The sequence below is a fragment of the Manacus candei genome, unplaced genomic scaffold, assembly GCF_025592945.1.
Source record: "Manacus candei isolate 608988 ecotype Guabito, Panama unplaced genomic scaffold, ASM2559294v1 h1tg000014l, whole genome shotgun sequence".
NCBI lineage: Eukaryota > Metazoa > Chordata > Aves > Passeriformes > Pipridae > Manacus > Manacus candei.
This window is the reverse complement of record NW_026138062.1, coordinates 79,779,188-79,801,290: the sequence shown is the minus strand read 5'-3', so window position 1 is coordinate 79,801,290 and position 22,103 is coordinate 79,779,188. Positions and strand designations below refer to the sequence as shown.

Genomic DNA, 22,103 nt, shown 5'->3' with positions numbered 1-22,103 from the left:
TCTACTAGCTTTTGCTTTATATCTGGAGAGGCTCAGGTTGATCTCTGGACAAACTTCATTTAGCATTCCCATAAACAACATTTACCACATAGGTAAGAATGTTCTAATTAAATTTACTGATGATAAACTTGAGAAGAACTTTCAGTGTAGGGAAAAAGGACAATTTAACATCTAGAAAAAACTTCATAACTTAAAGCACTAAGCCAATACAGCAGCCTGAAATGAGAAATGGTAACTATTCACTCCTTTTGCATAGAGAGTTTCCTGTTATAAGTTGATAGTTCAAGACTTAGAAGTTAAAAAAAAAAAAAAAAGAAAACCAAACAACTCACAAGTGTGATCTCCAAATGTGACAGTTCCTATAAATGACAAGTGGAGTAATCCAGCAGCAGTGAACATTAAAAATAAGGAAGGATTAGTCACAAAAGTTTCCTAGTCTTATAGTCTTATTTATAAATGAATTCTTGGTTCATAAAAAGGACTATAGTGTGTGGCAGCTCAGAATATCAGAGTAGTGCTGATACATATTCTGAAAACTATTAATATGGGTTCTGTTCACAGAGGGATATTCACCCTCTGGATTGTGGCTAGTCAAGCACACAGCATTTGGAATAGAAGTATGAGATACTTGTCACAATATAAAAACTGAATTGAGGAAATCACTCAAGCTGTTCTTCTGAAATCAGGTACAGGAAGAACCAACCACAGAAACAAGTGTACCATTATTAAAAAAGAGGTGCCACATAGATAAAAAAAGGTGAAGAAATAAGACAACATAAAATTGCACCATTTAAAAATTAATAATCAATAACAATCAATTATTCAATAAGCAATTAATCAATAATAATAATAATCAGTTGACAACCATACATTGTTATCATGTGAATGCAGGTACCAAGGAATCAGGCAATGCTCACCTGTTCCCAGTCTTTGGCTGTGATCTGGCCAAGCAACAACAGCAACTGCCAAAACCACATTTCCATTTGCAGTACCAAATGCACATGGACCACGCTATTCATCAAATATTCTTCTTTTCCACTACTTCACTTGGGCTTTTGCCATGTTCAATTTTATTTCCACAGTCAATAAAGTTATGCCTACCTCTACCCAGACAATTTCCTGAAGATTTGGAATTTTAGGATGTTCATTTGTGTGGGCATAAACAAAAATGCCACGCAGCCAAACAGAAGTTATGATACACCGACCAACTCTGCTGTTCCTTTTTTTTGCCCATATCTCCTTTTTTTTGGCCAACTGTCCTTGAATTTTCAATTTTTTGCTACTGTTTGCAGTGATCAGTAAAGGGACATATCTGCTTATCCATTTCAGTCATTCTTGTTTGTCTGCCTGCTGCCTCAGTATTTCTCCCAAATCTCTCCTCAGCTGACAGAGAGGTACCCATGAGAAACACCAACATGTTTTGTGGAGTTGAGCTTCGCTGGGAAGGTGCAAGAATTGGCCATGAATAAATATTCTGCCACATTCTAAAGTTCCTTAAGTCCTAAGCTGTGTAAGCACAGCCAGCAGCTCAGTTCCATATTAAATACCACCCCTACAAATTTACCACTTCCTGACTAAAAAGGCAACACAGTAAAAACTTCAGTAAGTGGATCAAGAGATAAAAAATACTAAAACTCTCCTTAAAGAACAAACACACGACCACAACCACTCATGTTTAATATTATCCAGGAAGGTGGGGATGTTTTTGCACAGAAGGTGCTTTGGTTAGGTGGTCCCTGAGAAAATGCAACACATAAAAAGCTATTCTTCCAAAAAACAAAAGCAATCAGGCATTTTGCCATAAAACTAGAAAAGGATCTTATGAGACTGTCCAAGACAAGTGAAGTGACATTATCAGGTGCAGGAAGTATTCATGTTTAACCTATAAATTAGAGTAGCTGACTCAAAGTTACACATAAGTATGACTTTACCATTAACAGTTTTGTGACAAGTACCTATAAAACCCCACAGCGAAATTTCCAGCTTACATTAAGACACAAAATAAGAAGAAAAATATTTTTTTCTCCCATAAGATCTTCCAAACACTTCTAGGTTGTCATGATGAGTTTAAGTGTGATAATTGCCAAGTCCCATTTCAGTTGCTCTCCCACATATGCTTGAATTTCAGGTAAACTGATCCAAGGTTGCTGCTTGTTTTTCAAGTAAAGAAACTGAAACTATGAAAACTTCCTTATTTCTTTATATTTTTAGCAAAACACTAGGGAAAAAAGTCCAAACTTGAAGCCTCTTCTTTATAGACTTTTATTGTTCATGGTGGAGACCAGTTGGTTGAAGATGGAGACAGGAGAATAATAGGACAATAAGAATAATAAAAGTAAAAATGGATTTGTGATCCTTTTTCTCATTATGTCAAATTCGTGAAAACTTTTTTTCATGCAGAAGTTAGGAAAATTTGAGAACAATTACACAGATACTACAGATAACATAAAATCATCTGAGGAAGCTTGATCCTAAATTCAAGCTTCTGAAAAAAAGGAAACATGGAACAAGTTCAGAAGTTTGTCAGAGAATTAACAGCAGCATTACTCTCCCGAATCCTGCATCCAGGAATTCTGCCATTCTGTTTTTCTGCTCCGTTTTTGTATTAGTACAATTTGCTCACTTCTGGATTCTTCTGGTTCACTACCAGCAACGAAGCAGATTTCTGAACAGGTGTTCAGAAAGAATATCTGTCGTTTCTTAGAAAGTCCTGGTGCCTCCCTAATTCTTTAAATCCTGTTTAAGAAGAACCTGATCTAGTAGTTCTGAGGGTCAAATCACGGTGCTTAGTCCAGGCATATGTGCACACTCAGGTCTGTAGATTAGCAAGATTAGGCTCTAAACTCCAGTATTAGCAAAGTGCACACACAAGATCTGGCTTGGCAGCTCCCCTCGTTGGAGTCTGTGGAAGCCAATAACAAAAAACAACACATCTGCCACTGAAAATGTAGTGGATGTACTTCCCACACACAATAAAATCCATGCTATTATATTTTACTAGATGTATTACCTTTTAATCCTGGTAGTAAATAATCTTTTACAGGAGAATTACTGCTTAACAAAGAAATCTCAAAGAAAGGAAGAAAACGCTTATTAAACCATATTCAACGCTAAACTAGAGGCCTTCCAAGTGACCTCCTGGTGTTGCAAATTTCAGGTTGTTTTTGTGGAAAAAGGAGGTTGCATTAACACTTATATTTGTTACCATTTCAAATTACCTTTTTTAGGGTTAATAAGCTCAAATGCTTGCTAAACAGGCGAAAAGCTTAAAAACACTGGAAGTATTTATGTCAGACACTTGTGTTTCCATTCGTTCTGCTTATCTTTCAGCCTAAGAAATTCACAAGTTTAACACATGAACTCCTGCAACCACAAAAAAAAAAAAAAAAAAAAAAGAATTTAACTGATTTTAACTAAAATGATTGCATTTGATGAATGGCAAACGGACACCCTCCCATTTCACAGAAATTAATGATGCCTCTTCAGCGAAGAGCATCTGTTTCATGAAAGTAGGACAAAGGCTGGAATGTAGCACAGCCTTTCACATCCAGCATTAACCAGATGACCCAGGATGACCTGGAACAGCATAATTCTGACTCTGCTGAACTAGCCAGCTCCAGGTCTTCCATAACTCATCTGTATTGACATCAACACTCCAAAACCAAATAGCACATATTTTTGGTGTGACTTTTATTTACAGAGGAAAATTAAAAAAAAAAAAAACAAAACAACAACATTTCTGGGGGAAGTTTCCATTTCTCCCTTCCAGAGCACTTCAGTTATTGCACTTATGTTCACTTCAGTTGTGCCCAGTCTTTCTCATCAGAAGACAATTTTTGCATTGAGATTTAATTTATGAGCTTTATCAGTGCAAACCAAGTTATGAAAATTATAAAGTTAAAAATATATATGTAAAGTTATACGTAGCTTGTAAGTTTATACATGAATACAGTTAAAATGTGCATATTCCATAAATGCAGCCTATAGACCACATATTGCTTAAATAACAGAAGAAACAACTTTCACTCTTTTCAAACTTTGCACAAGAAGTTTTACTGATCACAGTGGATACTGCATTTTAAGCTGGCCTACACCTCACTCAAAACTCTGAATTTCAACGTGCTTTTAGCCTTCTACTACAACCCTTCATATTATGACAAACACTACAAATAGAAACCAAGACCAATGACTGGATCTGTTTTCGTACAGCGACAGGATGATCTGATACCAAAAAAATTTCACTGAGAAAAATGGGACAAACGTTAAGCGGCTGTGTTTGCAAACAGAAGAGTGAGGAAAACAAGTATATTGAAGATGAACTACACAAGGCTAATCAGCTCAGCCACAACCCTGTGATGTTTCTAATTCAGGGACTTACTTGGAGAGCTCCTCTTTCAGCCTCCTCCCCTTGCTATAAGCTACTGAACCGTAACTATTCAGAAGATACACTTTATACAGAATAAGAAAGGCTCTGCAGAACGAAGAGTTCTGCTTTACTTCATAATTTGTCTCACTGTATTTTGAGAGGAGAAAGCTTCAAAAATGCAAATGTTGAAAGAAGTTTGCCAGCAGACAGAGCAACACAAAAAGGACAAATAGCCACTCATTTATTTAGCCAACATTCTAGGTGGCTGAAAGCATCATTTATTGTATCATTTTAATGAACAAACTTTAGCATTTCCACAATCTCAACAGACTATTTTGAGGTGGGGGAGAAAGAGTTTTTGAGTTGCTGGGATCATCAGACAACTTAAAAGCATTCATGAGTGCAAACTACAGAATAGCAGTACTTATTTAACAAATTCTTGCTGGGATGCAGCTGCTGACAAATAAGCCTAGATAAAATGGTCCTGTTATATGTATGAGGTTTCTACACGGCAATTACTTAAGATTTACAGTTTATGCACTCAGCAAGTTGAGAAAAATGCCAACACGCTTGTGTGGCTGAATGACTCTTCATATACTGTGACTGCACCTTTGAATTTTCACAGACAAGTAAGTACACAGCAGATTCCTACAATTCCAGCTGCAATTGCAAAAAAATTATAGACAACACACAAGTAATTCTGTTGCAGTAACAAAATCTCAATTTTATCTGAGCACTGATACCGATTACTTTTGTGTTTCACAATGAAAATAAACAGAATTGCAAATGATACAGTTCCCCACAGATGAAAGGAGACAATCATCTTTGATTCAGCTCAGATAACTGGTTTTGTGGCAGAAGAGTTAGTGTTTTATTTATTTTATTTTATCTATTTTTTTACGTGTTGCCAGCAAAGTTTCACACACACTTAAAATTCTTCAGGGGTGGGGGGAGGGTGGCTGGCAAAAAAAAAAACAAAACAACAACTTCTTTCCTGGATATTGGGAACATTTGCAAACAGTCAGCTAAAAAATTGAATTACATTCATCAAATAAAATAATTGCCCTATCTTCTTGATCATTTATTTTCAGTATTGATCTAAATGGATGCACACAAACAATTCTTTGCCTATCTCATAATACCCATTTAATTCCCCTATATTTGCAATGTTATGCACAGATAGAGGTTTCCAAGAGGAATTAATCATGACAAACACTATGAAAACCTCTGAAAGAAACCTGCATACTCTCATGAGCCTGAGTAGCCTTAGAGCTCAATTTAATTAGTATTAACTTTAAAAAGTTAAATCCAAAGGTTCTGAGATCCCATTATCAGGGAAAAGAAGGAGTAACCACTTGGCTTACTATAAATATTAAATATTTCCTTTAAATTACATACTGGAAGAAAGACTTCCAGTTGAATTCTCTACATACATCTGTTTAGTTTTAATCTGAAATATGAGTTGCCTACAGTTGTACTGAAGAAACAAACTAAAGTCATACCCTATACTGAAGGTCTACTAAAGAGTTTTGTTTTAACTGTATTTTAAAGTAAACAGCTACTGTAACTGTGGCAACTGAACCTATGAAAGCAACGGGAAAGTGCTTGGAAATATCAAAAGAAGCTATCCAAGAACTATAACCCCAGCAAAAGCTGAGATATTGTTACGAAAAACAGGGTAATTCTCTACTGCCCCCTTTTCACAACCTGCATCCCTTCCATAGATACGATGGAAGTTGTTCTTAGTTGTCATTTTTACTGTATGAGACATTAATGTTTAGTGTTATCTCCATTATCCTCACTCAAACCCAAGCAAGAAAAAAAAAAATCCCACAAAATTTTGTCTCACATCTGAGATAAGAAAATCCTGTGCTGAAGTTTCAGATGAGAATGGTTTCCTCACGTTTTGGCCCAAAACAGATGACAATTTCATGTTTATTCAAACTTCTTCAACGGATTTAATGCATTTAAAATATCAAGTCTTATGTCAGCACACTGACATAAGAACAAAAAAAACCCTAAAAACCTCGATAATGCAGGAAGAAGAGATGAAAGAGCAGATTAAAAGAGAATAAACCTGAAAATGGATCACGAAGCCTAAGAGACGTTGGAAATACAAGAATGTTGGAAAAAAAAATACCATATTCTCACAAATAAAACTGCAAAATATTTTATGATGCCTTTAAATTGTGGTATTTTCTTGGATTAGGAAAGTAACCTTATATATGGTGTCATCTTGCACTTCATGTTTAAATTATTCATTGCAATGTAAGCCAAGGAAAAAGCCTGCAGTGGTAATCTCAATGATTTCTAATAGAAGTCACCTGAACTCAGTACTTAGTTCAGATCTGGTAGTATTCAGGAGGGGGGGAGGAAAAACCAACAATTCAGCATTATTTTAATGTACTCAGAAAGCAAACCTGAGCTTTAGAGATCATAGAATCCTATGAGTTAGAAGGGACCTTAAAGATGATCTAGTTCCAACCCCCACACATTTCATGCTTTCAGAATCACTGTGTTTCCCAGAACCTACACAAAACAGAAGAAATAAAGATAACTTTTTTATCGTGCATTTGCTCTGTTTTATTTCAAATAATAACCCTCTCTCCTTCTCAGATCTGAGAATCAACCAGCGTCCGTTTTCTAAAAACTATTTTGGAATGTTGTCGAAATCACGGGACGTTTCCAGTGCAACAGGATAAAATTAGACCCCTAAATCTGTAACTCAGAAAAATCCCTCAGTAAAACAACAGAACTTCTGACTCTGACACCTCACTCCTTCTCATGTTCATGCTTCACTGCTTTGAAAGGAGTGGGCTGGTGCAGAAAGACCTCGAAGAGGTTCTTTATTGATTTATTTATTGACCTCCCAGACCCACCTAAAACACAGCACACAAATGGTCAATTCTGTTTGTTTTGAATGAGAATAACTGAAAAGAAGTAGCTACTAGAAATAAATTATCTTTCTTTCCAGTCAAATGTTTCTTTAGGAGGACGCTTGCACATAGGAGGACTTGATTCAGGTGTCCTGTCCAACACTTTCCCGGGAAAAAAGAGACAAATACTGCAAAAATTCAGTACTTCTAATATCCATGAGTATGTACTAATCCAGAGGCTGCAGGTTGTGGGAGAAAGCAGAAGCTTCTTAAGGTAGCTAGTTTAAGAGTTTTCAATTTTTAATAACATGCATTCAGAAATCTTCTGCACATTTGTACCCAATTACAGGTAGGAATCCATAATCTATTAACTCACCCCTTTTAAAACTTAATATTCTGCTAACCCATGCAAACTTGAACCATTATCTCTGAGATACAATTCTGGAACAAGCAAGTGCTAAGCACTGCATTAACTCTGGCAGTGAGTTTTTATTAATTTATTAGTTTCTAATGGTACAAACCAAAAACATTCCACAAAGCCAATTAACACATGCAGTATACCAAAACGTGGCTTCTGCTTCAGAGCCAAGAATACTTAATGCTCAGGAATAAAAAAGGATTTTTAAAATTCTTTCTTTGTGAATTAGAGTTGTTTCGGGTTTCTTTCCTTTTTCAAAAAAAATATCAAAACATCTTTTGGTGCTTTTCAAACACTGGAACAACAATAACTACACCTGTGACACTGAAACCTTACCAAAAACATCAACATAAAATGAATCATCATAAAATAAATTACTTTTAGCCTTGGTAGATATTAATTTTCAATTGTATGGGTATTATTTGTATATGTCACAAAATCTCTAATTTAAATCAAGGAAAAGCATTTTACTGTTAATAATGAACAATCAAAAAGTACAACTAAAACTTTCTTCTCTAGACTCCACTATATATATTGCAGTGTTTTAGAAGGAATAGGGGAGATAAATTCCAAGAAAAAGTGTTTTCACACTCCTCCATTAACAGCTGCAGCTTATTTTTTGAATAAGTAATTACATACTTAGAGCAAACACATTTATAACTCTGACCTAGCTAGAGCACATTTTCATCACTTTTTCAGTGCAGAAGTACATTTCCCCCTTATTTATCCTCCATCTGTTCTTTCAACATTTTAGTTTAAGCAGTGGTCAATGAGAGGCACTCTCTACAAAAGTGCTGCATACTGAAGTTGGATTCTAATTAGACATTTATTATTCTGCTGCAACACTGAACACTGATAAAACAAATCTATCCAGATCCTAGGCAGTTCATTATAATCTAGCATCACTATTTCCAACTGCAGCATTAATGGCATTGAGACAAGACAGTGATTAAAAATTTATATCTTTCTGTAAATGGAAGAAAATTTAATAAATTTGTTTTCTTGCTTAATTAATTGTGGTTTATATACTGCTACTACACAATTACAACAAATTTCTTCCAGCTATTATTGATGATCTCATTGTGCTGTTACTAAATTAGTCCCAAAGTGTTCAAGAAACTAACAACAGAAAAGGATTAAAAAGGTTCACACATCTAAACATGCTAAACTGACCAGGACAAATAATCCTAAATATACAGACAAGTAAAGAGTCAAAAAAGTTATTTGAATTAATTCTGAATTAATTCAAACTGAGAATAAAAGGAAGTATACATCACCATGCTGAATAAAACTAAAACATTTGTTCAATGCAAAAGTTCCTTTCCATAGAGTATAAAGTGCTATATTGTGCAGTTGTTAGCTCTCAAAGTAGCATTGCCAAAGAAATCTGGAACAATAACTTCTTCAAACATTTAAGACAGGCAAATTCATTTTTGAAAAGTAGTAGCCTGGTGTTCTCAGCCCATACTTAAGAATTCAGCTAAGCAACAAAGATGAAAGAACAGCACCACCTAGTTCTCTATTTAAAAGTTTTCAAATATTATCATCCATTGATTTATTTTTGTAATCCATATTCACATATGCCTGTGTATTCTGCAGCGAAATCTGTCACACTGCCATAGGAAACAATACTAACAAGTTTGTCAGGAGTTATTAAAGCATCTGATGTAGATACTTCACAAGTGTGAGCTGTGAAGGGACAAAAAAACCAACAAAACAAAACCAAAAGCAAAGACTTGATATGACATATGCATAGCACATGAATGCTAGAGACTTGCAATAATACAAATATTGTTCTGAGGTGCCATAAACGCTGGATGGATTTCTCATCCATCCCTAATACTACTTGTGGGACCATTTCTCTAATTTGACCAAAACACTGTATTTGTGCTGATTCCTCCATAGAGCAGTTTGATACTTCACAGTATGTATATGTGTTCCAGACACAAAAAATATATTAATGGAGCAGACATCCTGAGCAACATGTTAAAAAACCTAGAGCTCAAGCAAGTTGTTTCACAGTTACTTTTCTATTCTGCAAACAGTAGAAGCCTTTCAGAAAAGGGGTAGATATTTCAGGTGCTAGCTGGACTCGAAGTTTTCATGTCAGGAATTCCCCTTCCAGAGAACGAGAAATGTGCACTGGAGCAATCCAGAAGTTTCCCAGGAGACAACAGCAGCACCTGAGAAGTTACCTACTCCTGCCCCAGAAACCACCTGCTCCTAACCAAGTTTTACCAGCAGAGTTGCCAGTGTTTAAACATGATAAGCACATCACTACACATGCAGAATAGCCATTCTGTTTTTCTAGACATGCTAGATTTCCTCGGGTCTCACTCACATCAAGAGGAAATAATAGCAGTGGAACAGTATTTTTGAAGTCATCTTCTCTCTTGACATTGACATTCGTAAGTCAGCTCCAATTTCTTACACTAATATACATTTCACTAGATTTTTCCTGTAAGTCTCTTAATTGAAATAAAGCACAAGCGACATTGATACTGTGAGTACTCTGGATAGTGCTGAATTTTACACTGAGATGGCCTGTCTTGCAATATCACAGAGAAAAGGGGTGTTAACTGCACCTACAAAGTGTTTTAGCTGCACTTGAATCAAACGTTCAAATCAGCCGGTTGATTTATCTTAACTCAGAAAGAGGAGAACGAAATGCAGCCACGCTGAAATGCTCTCACGTAGCACATTTGTATCAACATGCTGAAATTCATCTAGATTCCTGGTTTTCATATGGTAGCTTTTGAAGTATTTTTCTGCTCTCAAATTTGCCCCTTCTCACCGATGCCTGTAAGAAGTCTTCCATGCTGTACTGACTCAAAAAAATCAGGCTATTAATGGATGGAAGAGACTAGAGCCTTATGCCTACCTCACTAAAAAGCATTTGAAACTGGTGCCCCTGGCAGGGTTCAGGTTCCAGTGCCAGGGACTGACTCCCACTGCTTCTCCTCCTGCCTTCTCTCAGTGCACATTTGAGGAAGGCAGAGAAGTAGGGGGAAGAAAACAACAATAATTTTAAAAAATTTAAAAAAAAAAAAAAGGAAAAAAAATGTCTAAGCCAGCCATCACATCCCTCTCAGGTATTTTCTCCTCGAAGTAGGGAGAAGGATGTCCTCTCACAGCTTCTACAGAATGCACTTCCCCTAAAATCTTTCCTCGTTGCATTTCGTTTCCTGTGGAGAGGAAGAGCTGGAGAGGCATGGCAGGAGCAAGGAGAAAAGGCATACTCCCATCCTGCAACCCTGCAGTCATACAGGGGTTTGCCCCAGCCTAACCTTCATACATGCCCTTGTCTTTCACAGCAAAGGCTTCTGTGGTGACTCTGGAAGGCAAGTTTTATTCCTGGAGAAAATGAATTGCCCACATTCCCTGCCCTCCATCTATCCACGTACCTACGTATCATCCATGTGTTGTCATGGCATAGCTCACCTGTTGCAGAATTGACACATCAGTGTAAACAGACTAGACAAACTGGAGGCCTTTATCCTCACAATCTTAAGAAAGCAAATCCCTCATGCACACAGAGTAGGGCTACTGCTGTTTCCCCACCACAAGCCTTGCAGCAGCAAACAGAAGAAAAAGAGAAGTTTGTTTTTCTTGACAGGTATCCCAGGCAGACAAGGCCTGAAGGGAGATTACCCTGCATTTATCTGTGACCAGCCAGTCACCTATCTTGAAATTTCTTTCTCAAGGTGTTAACTTTCTGGAAGAAGTTTGAATCATAACAGTTTTTAAAGACCAATTAAAAGAAAAAAATAATCCGATGATATTAACTCATTAAACAGCAAATTTTCATTTGTTTAGTTTATGTGATAAAGGCTACTAGATTCTGGTTTCCTATTGTGATTTACAGTATATTTCAGTTTGCAATAGATAAAATCTAATGAACAACAAATGCATCTGCACTTCCAAATCCTGCAATACAGATGTCACAGTAAATGACGAATATCCCTTATAGGACATGTTTAACTACCTTCTTTATCCAGATTTTCTGTTACTCCATTTTGCATCAGATCAGGAGAAAACTGTGCTTTTGTAGAACAGGAGCATCCCTTGCTTTTGTAAGAGAAAAATACAAATCTGTATGAAATCTGATATAACTCTTTTCTCAAAATCCAAAGATGGTTTGGGAAATTCTGCAATCACATAATTATGTTCTCCTCCTCCCCCCCCACAACTACTGCTTGCACAAGATATATAAAAACCTAGTCACTTAAACCAATCTTATCCTCCAAGCTATTTTCAAATTACATTAATCTTGTGTGTTAAACATATGTGAGCGTCCCATAAATAAGTCTATAGGCCACTGAGGCTTTTCTCTACCATAAATAAAAACAAATGGCCCATGTATTTCTATTGATTATGTGCCTTCCCCAGCGCCTCCAAAATTCACCATTCAGAATGCAGCAAAGCAATAATGAATTAGAGTCCGCAAAACAAAGACGACTTAGGAAGCAGAAAACAATTTTACTCAGACCCAGTTCAAAAACTCAAGCTTATTTTGTAGGGAAGGTACCGAAATTCTGTGAGCTTTGGCCCATTCTTTAAAGAGTGAATGAGATTTACTTGCTCTATGAACGGTATGCATTTCACATTTTGCATACCAAAAAGAAGCATCAACCAGTTTGTAAATCATAAAACTTCACATTGACTAAGGAGAGAGATGCCAAATACTTGACAAATGCTTGATTAAAAAATCCAGATAAGGTAAGAAGAATGTTCTGAAGAAGTTGGGCAAATAGTCAAGGTGCTAGCCCACACATAACTTATACACTGCCTGTGTTCAAAAACACATCATCTTGATTGTGTTGATATAAGCAGCAGTCAAGATATTCCCTAAGACATGCTAGAATGAGGAGTCCAGCCTCTAAAGGAAGCACAGTCTATAAAGCTTTTTCATTGCTAATTTGATTTTATATCAAAAGATGAGACACACTCTCTTTTAATATGCAGTATTCTATTAGTTGTCAAATTTTATATTCAAGTTCTGAAAAGCTCCTCAATGTTAGGGGTTGCTAATTTTGGTACAACTGGTTTTAATTTAAAATTGAAGGGATTCCCCTTCTACTGCACAGATATAATTTTTCATGAACCACAATTATCATTGAACAAGATGGTACTTATAGCTCCATATTAGTCCAGATCTCACCTATTTTTCATAGCATTACAAGGCTACATGATACAAGCCTGGAGACATCAATAATGCCATTAGGAACCTGCAATGGAAAAGTTAAAAAATGGTAAAGTTAAGAGAAAACCGCAATGCCAAGCTTACTGTAATGAAGAAAATATTTCACATGACACTTAAAAATGGCCGTGCTAGTTTAAGGTTTCCTTCAAAGAAAAGAAGTTCTCTCATTTCCATTACTATTATCTTAGATATTAACAAAACAATTCATATAAAAGAAATACTATGGTATATTTCAGTATATCATGCCATTTCATGACCTGCCACAGATTTGGGATACTATGTTATGTTAGTCCTTGATCAGTAATCAGTTTAGTAATACTTCTAGTCACTGCATTTATTTTCCAATTTGCAAATGGCTGCAGTTCGACATTTTTGTGTGTTTGAAGACATAAAAAAATTTCTTTCCATTCATGGTCTGGAGTATGAACAAGTGTTTTCATTTATCAAATGAAGTTTTACTTTCTCTTTATTAACTGTGCAAATGTATGGAGAACTCTTCACTGTTCTCCAGTGTACCACAATGAAGCATCAAGTAGCATGTCAAGATTTATGCCTCACATACAAAAAACATATTAACACTCAGGAAAGAAAAAAAAAAAGACTTTGAAAGGGATAAATATGAGATTGACATTGACATTAGAGCATATTTTGTACAGTCTTTTAATTAAAAGAGATTTGATTGCTTCTGCTTCAACTAGTACAGCTTTTCCCCTTGTTAAGGACCAACCAGAACAGCCTTCCTGCCTTATAGCATAGCAGGAATAAAAGCAGGTCAAGTTACACTCTTAATCCAGCAGATGTAGGTCAGTTTGGGATAAATATTGGAACAGACAGAAAATACTAAAGTGCCTGTGCCTACTACAACTGCTGCTGTGAAGTAATTTGGCCTCACTCTCTTCAGAGCTGTCAGTCAGTTGCAGTTGTTGAATTTCCATTGCTGAACTTTGAAAAAAAAAAACCAGTTTTAAGACTTAGATAGGCCTGTACAGCTGTGCTGCCTATTCAGCTGCTGCCAGAAGCAGCAGCAATAACGCAGGGGATCATTTATTGATGACACCCAGAAAGGCGTAACTGCGCTTTCATATCTGGTCACAAATTATTTCTGCACGTAACGGCACACTCTGGTTTACTTAACCTATGGTTCAGTAATTGAATTACCATGATTAGAACCACTGTTTGATGAATACTGTGGTGTAGGAGAAGTTTAAAATATAACCAGGGTATTTTTATCTCTAGCATAAGAAAACAGTCTCTCTCTTGCGCTATCCTTCCCATGCAACAAAGAAAATGACAGGTAGGCAACAAACTGTTTGCACAAAGATGACAACAGAGGGAATGTCAAACATCCAGCTATTTAAACAACCACCATACTACATATATGATGATACACACTATTTTACAAAAAAGCCTTGCCAACTCCATTCACAGAACAAAGAATAAGCTGTAGAGTTCAGTAATGTATCTCCATGTAAACAAAACTTACGCAGAGTAGCTTTCAGCTCCAGAGGAGCTTTAGGTGTTCAAATTGAGAAACATAGATCATACACTAATTATTTTTCTGAAACTGAAGAGCAGCTGCCTGTGGACACTTAATATTCTTTATCAGCTATGTAAGAAAAAAGGAGAAAACTAAACTCAGTACTACAAAATAGGAAAAAAAAAGTTATATGTATGAATTTATAGTAATGTAAAACTATATTAAAAGTGATTTGCTGCTACTTAAAATGTGAAAGCTATAAAAGCATTCACACTCTCCAGGAGCCATTGGATTAAACTATAAAGCAGTAAATACAACTCAGTTCATGGTTAGGAAGAAATAGTCTTTCCCTCAAAAATCCCAAACTCGTCAAGACAGCAGAAACAGTCCTGTAAACAAGGTTCATAAAGATCCCAAGATCTCTATGCTGCAAATGAAAAGGATGGCAAAGGATGCAAGTATGATTTTATTTTTCACATTTACAGACGTTAGGGAAAGGAGATGGGATGACAGGTATGCAGATATTGTGAGAGGAAGAGACAGGAAGGAGTCTTCTAATCTCTGGAAAACAAAACTGAGCACCTACATTCTTTGCTGGATCCTCTAGGCCTTAAAATGTCCTACACACAAAACACCAGTACTAGAAGAGAGCCCTGGAAGATGCTCTACACAGCCTCCAATGTTTTGTCACTGAAATAAATGTTCTCTGCTTCTTCCTCTTCCCTTTCAGATGCCCTTACGGTAGAGTCTTATGTATTGATACTATAAAGCACCCATCCTGAGCTTAGAGTTCATTAGCATAAAAGAAACTGTAAAAATTTGGACTTTGTCTTTAATTTTCACTCATAAAAGGAAGGGAAAAGATCCTGAAATAGGTTCAGAGACAAAAGATAGAAAACCCCCACGACATTAAGAACCCTCGCAAAGACACCCACATTTCTTTTTGAAAATACTCAATTCTTTCCAAAATATTTTCATTATGTAGAAAGATAATTGTTCAAGGGAAAATTCCTGAGAGTAATCATGATTTTACAATGTATTCCTCGCCACTGGATGTGATATTTGCCTTTCTTCCTTTCAAACACACCTCAAAAACTCCTTGGGAAGAAGGGATATGCTCATTAAGATCATACTTAATATCGATGCAATCCCAGAGGACTCACATGCTAAACTGTGTCTAATAGTTTTACCATTCTACATTTGTTTTAGAATGCCACTGACATGCTTTTTAAAATACACATCCTCTCTGCAGAAGACCCTGCATTGTTTTGAGAGGGTCTAACTTTTAAGAGTTTCTGCCTGCTGGTTAATTCAATTAAAACAAATTAAAGTAATCCTTCTTTCTCTTGGAGAAGGCATTAAGAGGACAACGACACCTTCTATTTCTACTTTTTAAATATTAAATGGAGAGGGAATAATTGTTCTAATCATTGTTCTAACACAGTCAACCACACTCTGGTTATACTGCTGTTCTCTTGGCAACTACCAGATGTCCATGTCCATTCCATACATAACAGCTGTTATCAGTTACTTAATCACCATTTGTGATGCACAAGAGGAAAAAATCACTTCAAAATCCAATCTTGACTTCACATAGCAATATTAAAAGATTAATTCTTTGGTGGAAGGAGTAAGAGTAATCACATTCAACACATTTTGTCAATAGTAGGATCAGGTCAGAGTGATGAGAAAGCTAATTATGAGAACTAACGCTTCTATAATAATAAACTACAACTTCAAGACATTTATAGTACATTGTAATAGAATTGCAACTGACAAGTAAATTTAAAAGCAGAGGGAGATTCACTGCTTTACATTTCTGAAATAACATTGAAAAAAAAAAAGAAAACCAACAAGAAAGTGGACAAGAAAAATGAATTTGTTTCAACAGAGGTTCTGCTCTTGATCAGCATTTCCATGGAGTAACTTCTTTGATGAGAAACTTCAAAACTGTTTACTGTTAATTTGATGATAGACACTTGATAAATACTTTGAGTGCAAGAGTGATAAATATTATGTGAGTGAGTCATCCCTATTCATGTACTCCTCAGGGAAGTTGTGTGACATCATCAATGGGAATCTGGATTGTTTAGTTACGTTGTGTTCTAAACCTGAATGTGAACTGTTATATGATGACTATCAATAAAAATGCATGAGGAAATCAAGTAAAAGAATTCATAAAATATGAACTAGCCTGGGAACTAAGCAGCTAATAAGCCTACCAGGCCTTGGATAGAGTGATGGAAAAAAACGCCGTCAAGTAGAGTGATACATTTTATGTTTCAACTTGTGCTATTCCAAATAAAGACTGTATTAAAACTACTGTCTTTTATTCTGTAATTGTCTACACCCTTGCAGACCTTACAGAATTACAACTGCATGTGTTTGACTCGCTGTACACTGTATTAGCACATGAACACTTTGCTGTCAAGACAACCCCTATGCACACAGCAATAGGTTGCCTGGATTTTGCTAACAGAAACCCAACGGAAAATTCAAAACAGAATCTAGACACAGAAGATATTGAGTAATGCATGATAACTTCATCTTAAATCAGCTTACATGATCTCAGAAGTAGTCATTTGCATATTCGTCCGGGTTTGTTTGCGGGTTTCTTAATTCTGCCCGTAACAGGTCTGGGCTAATGAAAAAAAAGTCTCGCCCGAAAGCAATTACCTGCCTTCACTGATTTGTTGCATCAGTGACCACAGTTTCAGACAAATTAAAGAATCCCTACATCATTTTCATTAGCAGACAGGTTGCAAGCGTTTGAAGTATACGAAGAGACCACGTTGAGAAGGTTTGCCCATTGTTGGCAAATCTTGGAAGTAGATCATTTGCTCCCACACCCGGCACTAGCCAGTGCCTTCTTGGAGCCGAGCACATTAAGGCATTAGATGCCATTTGCATTATCACACAGCAGGGGGCTACAGCAGCTACAATTCCAGGATAATCCTAACCTGTATCTGTACCCTGTGAATCCAACGGAACTCTTTTTATTGTTACAGTTTCTCACGTGGTACCTCTTGACAACAACAAGCTTGCTTGTCAGGTTTCATAAAAACAGCTCAGACGATGTACTTGAGTTATTCTAAAAACATGCCCCCCTTCAACTGTTAAATTTTGCCTGAGTAAGAGTAAATTCATGAAGCAAAAAAGCAATCAGAATACAACAAAAAAGTAAGGCTGGCTGTAAACATAAATAACAGCTTAACCCCTTGGGACATCATTTAAGTACTACAGAATCATTACAGAGCACAAGCTAAGAACAACTGCAGCCAGAGATCCTACTATTTTCACAGCAAACGCTGGAGAGGGCAGAGCAGACTAACATCGTACCCAAACTCAGCTGACAAACTGCTTCTCAGCCCAACATGTTATTAGTCCCTCCTCCACCTCCATCGCTCCCCTTTCACAGCAAGCAGTTGACACTGGCCTCTTTTACTTCTTGTTTGCCTCCTTTCTGAAAGGACTGCTTGCTGCTAATGCTATTCTGTGCACAACCTGAGAAGAATTATTCTATGTCCTCTTCCCTCAGCTGATGCTTCATCAATACTCAGGACAGATTTCTTAAGCAAGTCTCTCCACAGACCATGCCAGAAAGGCACACTTCCATACAGGACACACTTCAACTTGACTCTCTGTCACCTTGTGTTTAATTAGCTTCAGTTTCACCAAACAGAAAACATCCGTAATTACAGTCCAGAAGTGCTTCAAATCCTCAGAACAAAGATCTTATTCACATAAAAAGCTGACGAAAAACCTGCATCTCCCACGGCCCACAAGCAGAAAACTGGAGGATTCTAACAAATCCACTCAGCCACTTCACAACACAGTTTGGGCAAGTCAATCAAGCCAGCAGCAAGAACTACTTTTAAATGCAGCTATAAAGTTATCAAAAAGAAATGTGTCTAATATGGTAACTGACTGCTATTTGTGTCAAAATAAATGGCAGAAACTGAGAAAACAACATTTATGAAGTTGCACTGTAAGGTGGGCTGAAAGAATTCGATATTCTGTCAGATACAGTTGCTATTGAGGACAGTCTTCTAGAAAATATTTACTCCTCTTCTCCATCCTCCTTTACCTTAGGAGAAAAGGATAGGAGAAATTACTTCCTCTCACTCCTGCCGGAGCGTTACAGGTTCTTTATATCCCCTTGAAGCAGCTCTCTGCTGAAGTGCAGTACACAGAGTGCCTAAGTATTTTTGATTGAAGTTTTAATCAGGAGCTGAAAAAATAATTGTGTGAGAAACCGAAGAGAGGGGAGATGTTTTACACACGCAGAGGGCAAGCTGGGTAACGTGTTAAGCATCGCTTTTGCCCATCTGCAAGGACAGGCCCAGTCTGGCTGTTTTCACACAGTCGCAGTCAGGTTTGTATTACACCCCGTTTCTTGCAACATGTTTTTTACCTGATGCAGTTCACGGAGTTACATTCTGCCTGGCACGCTCCCTAAACTGCAGTGAAAGACATCACTGTTTTTAATCACTGGTTTACTCTCAAAACTGCGCTGCGCTGAATGCGGCTGATTGCATCTTAGGAGAGATCAAATCCTCCTCCTCCAGCAGCAGCCCCGATTTTATTGGTGACAGAAAGTCAGTCCAGACGCTTCCCACCCCCCCACACCCCCCCCGCTCCTTTGCAGGGCAATGAATTGACAATTCACAGGGAAATGCAAAAGGCAGAGAGGAGCCAGCCCCCAGGTGCAGCGCGCCGCACATGCCCCAATAAATAATCCTGTATAGCACCAACACAGCGGCTCCTTGTGCGGTGACGTACCGGGCAACCCATAAACATCGGGAAAGAATACAAATAATCCGCCCGACGGAACCGTCCTTCGCAGTTGCCCAGAGCACTCCCTTCCCCTTCCATCCCTTCTCGCCTCCTCGGCCGGTAACTTCCCCGGGAAGTGGAGCGGAGGGCACTCCGGGGGGGTCTGGATGATGTGGGGTGTGGGGGGTACGAGGCTCGTGTGATTCGGGGAACCCGGGCGGCTGCCTGTGCCCCCGCTCCGGGCTTCCAGCCACAGCTCCCCCCGGAGATCGCCCGACACATGACGCAGCCATGTGAAACGCGAGATATATTAAACTTGACGTGAGATGGCACAACGGAGGCGAAAAAAAAAAAAAAAAGGAAAAAAAGAAAAGGAAAAAAAAAAAATCTTACAAGGCCACTTAGTTTTAATCGACTCTTCGCTTCTCTCTCCCGCACCGAAACGCCCCGCACGCCGAGCGAGGGAAGGGCAGGGAGATGCCCCGCCGGCCAGCGGAGTTGCTGCGCGGTGGTTCCCCGACCCCCGGGGCCGCCGCCCCCCCGACCGTCCCCTCCCACCGTGTGGTCCCCAAAGCGGCCGGGGGGCCGCGCCGTCATCCCGAACACCGCTCGGGGAGGGAGGGAGGGAGGGATGGAGGGGGCGAGCTCCCGGCGGCAGCGCAGCGGGCTCGGCTCCCGGCTCGGCTCCCCCCAGAGCGGGAGAGGGCTCGGGAAGCTCCCGCAGGCACCTCGCAGCGCCTCGCGGGGGCTTCCCTGCGCGGCGGCCGCTCCATCCGACTTGGCCGGATAACGGGAATGAAGGGGAAGAGAGCGGCGGCGGGGAGGAGGAGGGAGAGGGGGAATATACATCCAGTCGGCAAACTAGCCGCAGGATGAGCCGCCTGGAGCAGGATGGTGAAGGGATCTGGCTGCTGAACCCGCGGCTCATCCGATTACCCTACGTGCACATCTTATGCCTCGCACACAGACACGCACTCCCGGCGCCATCCACCCCCCCGCCGGGGAGGGAGGCACGGCTGGAGCCCGCACGTTCCCCGGGATGTTGTTGCGGCGCTCACGCCGCTGCTGCGGCTGCACCCGCACTTTCGGGGGCACGTTTTGCGGCGGGAGAGCGGGCGAGGAGGGGACGGGGGAGCCGGAGGGGGATGAGGGGGTTCCACGAGCGACTGGCGGCGGCGGGGGGTGGAGGTGGTGTAGGTGGAGGGAGAAGCGCGGAGGGCGAAGGAGGGCGGGAAGAGGCTGACGTTGGAAGGGCAGGAAGGGTTAACAGCCGTGCGGCGCTTCAGCGCTGGATAGCGCTACCCGGGAGGGAGGCTGGAGGAGCCCGGGGAGGGGGGGGAAGCCGGGAGAGGAGCGAGGGAGGGAGCGGGTCAGGAGTGGGGCGGTGGGCAGGGGGGGAGCTTGGGATGCCCCGGGCCGCGGCGGTGCCCCCCCGGCGTCCCTCCCTCCCCGCGCGTGGGGCAGGGGTGGGGAGGAGGCGGTACCTTGTACGAGGATCCCGCAGAGGCTGTAGAAGCGCAGGAGCGCGCCGGGCTTCAGCCGCATCCTGGGGGCTCCCCTCGGGCTGGGTGGGCGCCAGGCACGCAGATCCGCAGCCTCCCGCCGCTCCGCTCTCCGGGCGCTTCCTTCCCCCCGCAGGAGCCGCCGTCGCCGCCGCCTCCGCCGCAGTGTCTCCCTCGCTGTATCCAGTGGGGTGAGGAGGAGGAGGAGGAGGAGGAGGAGGAGGACCAGGGTCGCGGGGGTGGATTGGGGAGGGAGGAGGAGGAGGAGGAAAGAGCGGCTCTCTCCGCTGGCTCCGGCGCTGCTGGGCAGGTTCAGGTTCCCACCGCGGAGCGGTGCCAGGTGCCCCCGCCGGCTCCCCTCGCCCCTGCCGGCGCGTCCGTCCGTCTCTCCGCTCGCCTCTCCTGTGCTGTCCCGTCTCGTGCCGTCCCGCTGGCGGGAGGAGGGGAGAGGAGGGGTGGGATGCGCAGGGACTCGGCTCCGCTCCCGCCGCTTCCCGGCGCGACACACAAGGGCACTCTGGGCTCGCCGGGCTCCCCCGGCCCGGCCCCGCCCACCGCGCACGCCCCGCCTCTTTCTGGGGAAGCCACGCCCCCTAGGCCACGCCCCCAGCGCCACACCCCGGCCCTCCCCGCTCCGCGGCCACGCCTCCACTGCGCCCTTGGCCACGCCCCCGCCCGTGCGGCCCCGCCCCTCAGGTGGGCGCGTGAGTGGCGTGCGCGGCAGCCCGACATCGGCCGCGCGGCCAATGAGGCGGCGCGTTACAAAGCGAACGGGCGTTCCTCTGCGCCAGGCTCACTGAGTGGCGGCCGGCTCGGGCCAATCGCGAGGGGCGGCGGCCACGCGGCCGCACTGCAGCCAATGGGCGGGGAGAGCGGCGCGGGGGGGCGTGGCCGGCGGCGGGCGCTGTCCAGGGCCGGTCCTGAAGCGGCGGCAGAGCCGGGGCGGCCCCGGCGGGTGCGGGACGGGTGGTGCCAGCTCCGAGCGGCCCCTCACTGCGGGGGGTGAAGCCCCTTCTCTGCCCTCTGCGTCTCCTCCCACCCCCCTCCGAAAACAGCTGGTAAAAGGATGAGTCTCCGGATTCCTCGGAACACCTTTCCCGCGACTCCGGTTGTGAGGCCCCGGAACAATGGCAATAAAGAGCGTCCTGGACTTTTCGCGGTGTTGCCCGGACTGTGAACGGCTTGGAGAAAGCTCTTCGTTTGGAGGGTTTCCTGGGAGGGTTGGGAGGATTTGGGAGCATTTCCTGGTCCTAAAGCGCTTGTGGTCTAATAGATAAGGCTCTGAATGTGCTGAGGAACCCAAGAGGGCAGGCACTCCATGTTCGTGTGATTGGTGTTCAGCTTTAAAGGATCTGCCTGTGAACGTCCTGTGGAGGAATTGTGCTGCCTTATCTGGGAGAAGGCAGGATTCCCGTGCACTCAAATGCCTGTAGTGATCGGGTGTTTCTCCAGTTCTGGTTCCGTTCCTTTTCTGTTGAGGTTTTT

The 22,103-nt window shown here is 41.3% G+C and overlaps 1 protein-coding gene across 3 annotated transcripts in view; it reads right to left on the bottom strand.

Moving 5' to 3' along the window:
- Positions 1-21,191, bottom strand: part of CADM2 (cell adhesion molecule 2) — a 611,005-nt gene extending 589,814 nt beyond the window's left edge. For 2 of the 3 annotated variants that reach the window (XM_051780129.1, XM_051780131.1), the window contains exon 1: positions 20,601-21,191. In XM_051780129.1, coding sequence (XP_051636089.1) covers positions 20,601-20,661 — 61 coding nt within the window. In that variant the 5' untranslated portion in view covers positions 20,662-21,191. The remainder of the gene's footprint in view (positions 1-20,600) is intronic. The other variant, XM_051780130.1, reaches the window with a different exon arrangement.
- Between the last annotated feature and the right edge of the window lie 912 nt (positions 21,192-22,103).